Raw genomic sequence first — 10,040 nt, 5'->3', positions numbered from 1 at the left:
TGTGGTTTCAATAAGTGGCAAACAAGGGATGTAGTTCAAGAACACTTAACATGTAGCACTTTTCCTCAAAACTACCAAACTTGGTATATGCACGGTGAAGGACTAAGTGGAAATGAGTTTGTGGTTGTTCCAAGTGCGCATGTCATTGAAGATGTCATAGAATCTCATAATCCAATGGAAGACATGTTGAACGAGGCATTTGGGTTTGTGGGGCACCACGATGATCACATTGATGAGGGTACTCAAGATGATGGTGTACAAGATGATATGTTGCATGGTGAAGGAAATACAAACTTTGATGCGTTGTTGAAGGACAATAATGAACCACTATATGAAGGTTGTACCAAGTATTCAAAGTTATCATTCATGTTGAAGTTGTATCATATAAAATGCATGTGTAGAATGAGTGATAAAGCAATGACCATGATTCTAAACTTGCTAAAGGACGCATTTGAACATGCTAAGTTTCCTAACTCATTTTATGAGGCCAAGAATGTGATTAACAAACTTGGTCTTAATTATGTCAAAATACCAGCTTGTCCAAAAGATTGCATGCTATATTGGGGTGAAGAGAATGAAAGCTTAGAAGAATGTAAACGGTGCAAAATGTCTAAGTGGAAAGATAAAGATAAGAAACAATATGCAAAGATCTTGCGTTACTTTCCATTGAAGTCAAGATTGCAACGATTGTTTATGAGTTCTAAGACAACTGAATCTATGACATGGCATGCATCAGAGGATAACCAGGATGGGTTGATGAGGCATCCTAGAGATTCTGAGGCTTGGAAAGCATTTGATGTATTACATCCAGAATTTGCAAATGATCCTCGAAATGTACGACTGGGCTTAGCTAGTGATGGCTTCAACCCTTTCGGAACCATGAGTACAAGCTATAGTATATGGCCAGTAGTCCTCATCCCATACAATCGTCCTCCTTGGGAGTGTATGAAGCAAACCTCTTTTATCCTATCCATGATAATTCCTGGAAAACAAATGACAGGAAACGACATTGATGTATACTTACAACCACTCATAAAAGAATTAAAGGAGCTCTGGTTCGATGGAGTGCAAACTTTTGATTATTCGAAAAAAGAAATGTTTACATTGCGAGCGGCTTTGTTGTGGACAATTAGTGACTTCCCTGGCCTAGGCAATTTATCTGGATGGAACACGCACACTGGTCTTGCTTGCCCAACTTGTAACTTTGACACTGAGTCTTCTTTGTTGTATAGGGGCAAATACAGCTTTATGGGACACCGTCGATTTTTACATAAAGAACATAGATTCAGATTGAGTCGTTCTCTTTTTGACGGAAGAACTGAACTAAGGGAAGCACCAGAACATTTGTCAGGGTCAGACATATTTAAACAAGTTGAGGGTATCAATGTTACATTTGGAAAACCATTAGAACCTACGGATACAAGTAAAAGGGGTCGGGGAAAGAATGTTCTTGAAGTTGTTGGAGCAGAACAATGGAAAAAGAGAAGTATATTTTTTGATCTTCCTTATTGGGAGACGAACTTGTTACACCATTGTCTAGATGTCATGCATATTGAAAAAAATGTTTGTGACAATGTTTTGTATACATTACTCAATGACCCTAAGAAATTAAAAGATAATTTAAAAGCCCGAAAGGTACTTAAAGAAATGGGTATAAGGAATGAACTTTGGCCAGATGAAAGAGGAAGATTTCGGCCAAGTGTGTTTTCATTGTCAAAACCAAAGAAAAAAACGTTTTTACAAACACTGAAAGATGTGAAAATGCCAGATGGATACTCGAGTAATATTTCAAGGTGTATTGATTTGAAAGCTGGAAAGATTTTTGGCCTTAAGAGTCATGATTGTCATATTCTTATGGAACATTTACTACCCATTGCCATACGTAATGTTTTACCAAACAATGTGACTGCAGTGATAGTAGAACTATGTTCATTTTTTCGACAATTATGTGGCAAAAGTTTAAGCCAAACCGAACTTGATAAACTTCAGTCCCGCATCATTGAAACTCTTTGCCACATGGAAATGTTGTTCCCTCCTACCTTTTTTACAGTTATGGTGCACTTAACTTGTCACTTAGTTGGTGAGGCCAAACTTGGAGGCCCGGTTCATTATCGTTGGATGTATCCCATAGAAAGGTAAATGTTTTTGGCACACATAGATTTTGAAGTTTTTTTAAGCTTCATATTTGATTATCCTAATTGAAAAATTATTTTATAGGTATTTTGGACATTTAAAATTATATGTTCGAAACAAGGCACAACCTGAAGGTTCCATTGTCGAAGGATACCTAGCTGAAGAGGTTCTGACCTTTACCTCTGAATAAATGGAAGGGGTTGAGACAAGAAATAACAGGCCTTCACGTGTGGATGATTCTTGTAATACAAATATGCCACAATTGAGTACCATTTTCCCACCAATTGGTAGAGTAGTAAGTGCCTCTTCAACTTTTGAGTTGTCAACCATGCAAAGAACTCAAGCACATCGATATGTGTTATTTAATTGCCCTGAAGTTACCCCTTTCATTCAGTGAGTGTTAACACAACTATAAATTTAATTATATTCAAAATGTGTCCTTAATGGAATCATTAGTAACACATTGGTTATGATTATTTTCTTAGGGAATTTAAAAGTCATTTGCGAAGGAGGTTTAGAGGGAGAAGAATTTCAAATATAGAGATAGAAAGGATTGTTAATAAGGATTTCATGAATTGGTTTCCTCAAAGGGTACGTAGAAACTGTTTTTATAATTGTTTTATTAAAGTTTGTAACATATGTTCACACATTCAATCCTTATTTTTGTAGATTAATAACCCAGACATTTCAAGTACAGTGTCAAATGATCTTAAGTATCTATCTCAAGGTCCGACTCCACATGCTAGAAGATTTTCTGCCTTCAATGTAAATGGATTCAAGTTTAGGACCGAAAGTCGAGAACATGGGTTAAAAACCCAAAACAGTGGAGTTTACTTAACTTCATCAACATCATGTGTTGCAAGTATGGCTGATCAAAACATTAGGGAAGCGGATTTGGCATACTATGGAAAATTAGAAGATATAATTGAGCTTAATTACTATGGTCGTTTTAAAGTGACATTGTTCAAATGTAAATGGGCTGACACCACAAGAGATAGGGGGCTTAGAAAGGATCCGTGGGGTTTTAATTCTATTAATTTTTCAAGATTAATTCACATGGGAGATCGTGAGGAGCATGATCCATATATTGAAGCTTCACAAGCTGAAATGGTATATTATGTTAATGATGAAGTTAACAAGGATTGGAAAATTGTCGTCCACTTCAAACCACGAGACTTGTATGATATGGGAGAAGGAGATAATGAAGTTTGTGAACTGGAACCATGTCCACAACAAGATTTAAACCATTTTTTCAACGAGTCTGAACATTTGCCATTGTTTAGGGATGATGAAGATGATGAATTATTAAACGAGGATAACAATGATCACGAACTTCATGAAAATGACTCAATGTCAGAGTAATAATAAGCTTGGTCTGTTAATAAAACTGCACATCTATTTGATTATGTACTTTGATATGCATTGTTATATCTTGTTTTTGTATTTTATTCTTTCCTTTTTATGTGCAGATATGCCTAAGCCTAAGAGGATTAAGAACTTGCTTAAGGCAATTGGTGGACATAGTTCAGACACATCTGTGAGGAACTATGTTCAACCTAATGACACGCCTCAAACTACACGTCAACAAATAACTAAATCTGGTCAACCACATATTGGATCTCCATTACCACAAGCATCTGGACATACACCACCACAAATCTCAAAATCTGCACAACCACGAGATTTACAACCTACTTTTGAATCAGCAGCGCTACCACAAACTGAGTCTACTCAACCACCAATCTCACAATCTGCACAACCTGAAGGCACATCTGAGTATGCACAACCACACACATCTGACTCTGCACTACCACATACATCTGAGTCTACACTGCCACATACATCCGAGTCTACACAACCACATACCCCTCAATCTGCACAACCGCATACATTAGAATCTGAAGCAGAAAGGGTGGCACCAAAAAAAGGCAGACATTCAAACCACTATTGGTTTGTTGATACTATAGGTAAACATATGTTAATTTTGTTGTTGTGTTTTTCTTTTTCATTTAATTACTTTCATTGCAGATACCTTAATGTATTATACTTTATAGATGAGCATGGAGTTACTCAGAAAACGAAGCTCAAGGTTAGGGATGCTCATAATTTGCCCATTGGAACACGTGTGGTTGTCAACTATGATGATAACTTTCAACCCATTGGAGAAGCATGTGGTTTGCTTGCTGGAGTTTGTGGACAGCTAGCAGCAAATCATATATTGTTGCCTATAAGTTTTGAAAGTTGGTCATTTGTGCCTGATACTTACAAGGATACTATATGGGAGAGTGCACTGAAGGTAATTGACCCTACATTCAATAAAACATTAAATATGTACATTCTTATTTCAGTTTTTGAATATATATGTGGACTAACAATTGTATTATTTGAAGAGTCGTTTTTGCTTCATGGTAAATGAAGATCTCGCTAAGAGAGATGTTATGTTCAAAATTGGCAAATTGTGGAGGGAGTATAGATGCAAGCTCTGGAATGAATTCTATGACCCAGTGTTAAGCAGAAATGACTTGATAAAGAATGTTCCAGATGGTCTTAACATGGAGCAGTGGGCTATATTTGTGGATTATCGTCTCAAGCCTTCCACAGTGGTACATACTTTTCATTTCATATATTTCTCACTCAACTTGATTTTAAATTTGCAAAAACTGATTTCATTTTATTGTGTAGAAACTGTGTAACAGGAATAGAGAGATAAGAAAGAAACAAACTATTCCTCACACTGGTGGAGCTATGGCATTGTCAAGAAGGAGGGATAATCTGGTATATTTACATATATGTAGCTTTGTGAATTTGGCATATATTTTGATTTATAATATATTATGTATTTTTGTAATTATATTATCCTTTTTGGAATGTATAGAAAATTGAGACTGGTAGGAACATTGGCCGAGCTGAGATGTGGAAGATCACACACAAGAGGAAGAATGGCACGTATGTTAATGATGAAGCTATGGAGATTGGGGTAACTTCTAATTATATCAGTTTTGAACCTCTCATTTTCTTCTTTATGTTGAACAGAGTAATTGTTTTCTGTATATACTATTTTTGAGACATACTATTTGGATTTGGATACTGATTTGGATATTGTTTTAGACTATTTTGGACTATTTTAGATACTGTCTTAGACTGTTTTGGGTTATTTTGGACACTGTCTTGGACTGTTTTAGGAACATATTGTCTCTACCATGGGTATATATTGTTTTGGACTGTTTTGGATTGTTTTGGGCTATTTTGGATACTGTCTTGGATTGTTTTGGGAACATATTGTGTCTGCCATGAGTATATACTATTTTGGACTGTTTTGAGCTATTTTGGATACTGTCTTGAATTGTTTTCGATTGTTTTGGGAACACTTTGTCTCTACCATGAGTATATATTGTTTTGGACTGTTTTGAATTGTTTTAGGCTATTTTGGATACTGTCTTGAACTATTTTGGATTGTTTTGGGAACATATTGTCTCTATCATGGCTATATATTGTTTTGGACTATTTCGGACTGTTTTGAGCTATTTTGGATACTGTCTTGAATTGTTTTCGATTGTTTTGGGAACACTTTGTCTCTACCATGAGTATATATTGTTTTGGACTATTTTGAATTGTTTTGGGCTATTTTGGATACTGTCTTGAACTGTTTTGGATTGTTTTGGGAACATATTGTCTCTATCATGGATATATATTGTTTTGGACTATTTTGGATTGTTTTGGCCTATTTTGGATACTTCCTTGGACTGTTTTGGACACTGTTTTGGGAACATATTGTCTCTACCATGGGTATATATTGTTTTGGACTGTTTTGGATTGTTTTAGGCTATTTTGGATATTGTCTTGGACTGTTTTAGACTGTTTTGGGAACATATTGTCTCTACCATGGGTATATATTGTTTTGGACTGTTTTGGATTGTTTTGGGCTATTTTGGATACTGTCTTAGACTGTTTTGGGAAGACGAACATTAAAGTTGGTTGCTTCCATTTTTATGTAGGATAAAATTGATGAGTTAATGCTGGAAAATCCAGAAACTGCATCACATATATCTCCAAATGATCCTGTTGGTGTCATTTTTGGAAAGGAGCATCCAGGGAGGGTCAGAGGACTTTCATATGGAGCTTGTCCTACCCTTGCTTTCAAGAAATCCACAATAAGGGTAAGCAATATGAATAATGGTTCCTCTAGTGGTGGGTCTTCAACAAATGTTGAAGAAAAGGTAGAAAAGATGGCAACAGAACTTGCAGTTGTAAGGAGCCAAATGCATACTATGCTAGCCTACATTGCTTCTAGACCAGACGTGCCGGAACATGTTGCTGCAATGGTAGCAAATTTGGTACAAGCATCTATTAATGAGGTATAAATTACTATACTTAAAATTTTATTATAATATTGTTTTCATTTATTTTTTTAAAATTGTCAATTAATTTTAAACATATTTTAACTTATTCCAGGCACCGGATGTTGCTAGTGGTGCTCCATCACCAAACCAGAATATAAGATCAAGTGGAGGGAGTAAGACAAATTAGGATTGAGAATTTACTTGTAATATGTTTAGAAAATGAAACAATTTACATTTTGACAATTTAATTTACTTGTTGTTTGGATTAGTTTGACATTATCAACTTTGTTATTTCAATGAATGAATGAACTCATCTTTTGATTATTATATTTCTCAATTTTAAATATATTATGAAATTAGTTTATGTTATAACTTAATTATATATATTATGAAACATAATATCAAATTAATTAATATTATAAAATCAAATTATAAAATAGAATTAAATAAATTATTATAAATATTAAAAATAAAATTAAAGTTTAATTATAATATCAAATTAAATAATATTATGAAATCAAATTATAAAATAGAATTAAATAAATTATTATAAATATTAAAAATAAAATTAAATATTTAATATTCGAATTATTACAGTTATAAAGTGGCGGTTAAAACTGCCACTATTTACGTAAGAATTGGTTTACCCAATTTTAAAATTACGACATTTATAACTGACGTCAATTGCACGCTTAAAACCGTCACATTATACAATGCATACTATGGCGTCTGCTACAACGGTTCTCATTTGACCGCCACATTAAACTTTGTGGCAGCAAGAATTCTGGCGGTACGCAATACCGCCACAGACGTATAATGCGGCGGTTAAAAACGCCAGTTTTTACGAAAATAACCGCCGCATTATACACGTTTTTTTGTAGTGAGATTAGGATATTTCATAGTTTATAAGTGGGTGCAAACCTCACCTTATAAGCCGGTTTATGAGATTAAGTTAGGTTTAAAGTCCAGAAAAAAAATTGGATTCTAAATTAGTTTCTATTATTGTTAAATAGTTTCAAAATTGGTATATAATTAGCAACCAAGGTTTTTGCTACCAAATTTAGAAACTAAATAATTGGTAGTTAAAACCTTGGTTGCTAATTAGATATCAATTTAGAAACTATTTAACAATAATAGAAACTAATTTAGAAACCAATTTTTTTTTAGTTTCTAAAATGCTCTCTAATTTAGTTACTATTGCAACTAATTATTTTGATCTCTAAAAATTGGTTTCTATTTCATGATTTTCTTGTAATGTTTGTTATTCTATATAAATTCTTAACGTAATCAAATTTGTTACACCCACAAGAAAAAATAATAAAAATTATACTTGCTCAGTATATAAGCGAAGCTACTTTTTATTCATATTTTACATGTTCAATAGATTTTAAATAAATTGCCGTAGAATATATCTTCCAATTAATGTACTAATAAAAAAAAAGTAACGAGGTTTGAATTTTAGAAGTTAATAAAAAAAACACAAGGTAGATTTGGGTTGGCAAACTATGAAATTTAAAGTTAGAAATCCGCATGATATTGTTCTCAAAAAGAAATTTAAAATGTGTGACTCTTAAATAATAAATAAGTTCTATTATTTTTTATCAATAAGAAAAAATAAATAAATATGAATCATTTTAGGGTTGGTCCAACCCTATTACAAATCAAACCAAAAACAACCAACTACTCTTCTCAACCAAACTTAAACTACTAAACAAAGAAACATAACACCACACAAGTTGAGCTGATGTGAGTTGATTTTAGGATTTCACATTTTAATTGGTTGCTCTTGTTTATGATTTTGAGATTAGCAATTTAAAGTGAGAACCCTAAGAAGATTCCCATTGAACACGAACTTAACCAAGTGGTTAAGTAAGTGTGAAGGTTCACTTCAGAAGGATAAAGAGAAAAACCCAAGAATATTGTGTGTATGATGCAAGGGCAAAAATTAAAGAGCATAAAATGAAGCAAGGAATGAAGAATATGACCGAATGGAAAAAGACACAGAACATAATGAAGAAAGTAAAAGGCGAAATGGAAAAGAATGAAAAAGATTATATGAAGAAAGCTTATGGAGAATGGGGAAGATGAACACGCCACTTGGAGGGTGGGGAAACTCCAAGATAAGTGAATGAAGAGCCGCCACTTGAAATGCTCACACGCTCAAGATAAGACCCAAAATTATTTAGGAGACAAAACTCACTAATCACTCAAGCAGAGTTTCTTTACTATATTCAAATCTATGTGAAAATACATGAGGCAAGACACCCTATTTATAGGAAGGGGTGCCTTGGTGGGCAAGATGGGTGAAGGGTAGAAATGGCAAGGGAGAGGGGATGCCTAGGGTGTTGACCATGGTCAAACCCGCACCTTTAGGCATGGCTTCTAGAAGGTAGGTTAAAAACCCTAATTTTAGGTGCCTTGTCTTGAAAATGTGGGCTTGGTACAAGCTCATTTCGCTAAGTACACCCTCTTTTATGCTATGTGAACCTACTCTATCCTATTTTGCTATTTGGACCCCAAAAGTGAGTTCAAACTATTTACAAACATGTTTTTGTCTTTTCAGAAGACCATAAGAAAGAACAGTTGATGTTCTGATTTATGCCAAGTTATTCTTCTACTTGTATTCGTTTAATATTTGGTGGAGACTTGACTTGATTGCTAAGATGACTATTCATAGTGTGAATTGTCTTTTGAGTCCTTGGCATCTTCTTGGCTACTTGGATTGTATCACAAGTCTCATACTCAAACTAAAATCCTATAAAGTCAAGGGCTTTAAATCATAAACAAACACGTCAATGGGTCCAACTTTAAACACCAATCCAACCAGGAAAAACAAATGTGTCCAACTTTAGATGTAATCCAAGACTAGACCTTTAGTTGGACCAAAGAAAAATTTCGAAATCATCTATCACTCCACCTTTAAAGATGAATTTATTGTTATGCCTCAAAATCTCACCCACAACTGCAATCTAGACACTTTTCCAAAAGACATTAGAAATATATCATATTATAACAATTCGTCTTTGAAGCTTTCCTACACTTAATTTTTAAATATAGCAGAGCGGATAAGATCAAATTTTTTAGACTAAATATATTAAATATTTAAACACAACATGAAAAAACAATTATCTCAAATTAAATCTCTTACACCAAACAAGAATAAGCAAGAATAAACAGCTTAAAAAGATGGATGCAAATACAGTAAAATTTATGGATCTTGTGTAATTTTATTTTGTTTTTACAAAGTTAAGTAAATTTTTAAAAAATTACAAAAATGAGTAAATTTGTAAGAAACACTACTATAAAATTATTGAATAAAACTAATTTTAAAGATAAAAAATAATTATTTGCTATATTGATTAAACTATATACCATTATTAAAAAAATTATTAGTATCTAAATTAGTTTTTATTATTAATAAATAGTTTATAAATTAGTATCTAATTAATTACCTAGATTTTAGCTACTAATTATTTAGATTCTAAAATTGATAACTAAAACCTTAATAACTAATTAAATATTAATTTAAAAATTATTTATTAATAATAGAACTAATTTAGATATCAA

General features: G+C 33.2%; 1 protein-coding gene and 1 pseudogene across 1 annotated transcript; both read left to right on the top strand.

Annotated features, from left to right (window-relative positions):
- On the top strand, positions 1-3,495 carry LOC137809222 (uncharacterized; annotated as a pseudogene).
- A 1,076-nt stretch (positions 3,496-4,571) lies between these two features.
- Positions 4,572-6,660, top strand: LOC150029055 (uncharacterized). The gene is made up of 4 exons (XM_090297907.1): positions 4,572-4,736; positions 4,816-4,908; positions 6,129-6,488; positions 6,586-6,660. The coding sequence occupies exons 1-4, from the start codon at positions 4,572-4,574 to the stop codon at positions 6,658-6,660; spliced, it is 693 nt and encodes a 230-aa protein (XP_090154033.1).
- Positions 6,661-10,040: the final 3,380 nt, after the last annotated feature.

The sequence above is a fragment of the Phaseolus vulgaris genome, chromosome 2, assembly GCF_051622355.1.
Source record: "Phaseolus vulgaris cultivar YP4 chromosome 2, ASM5162235v1, whole genome shotgun sequence".
In the NCBI taxonomy this organism is placed as follows: domain Eukaryota; kingdom Viridiplantae; phylum Streptophyta; class Magnoliopsida; order Fabales; family Fabaceae; genus Phaseolus; species Phaseolus vulgaris.
Note: the sequence above shows the minus strand (reverse complement) of the source record. Positions and strands in the feature narration are given on the sequence as shown.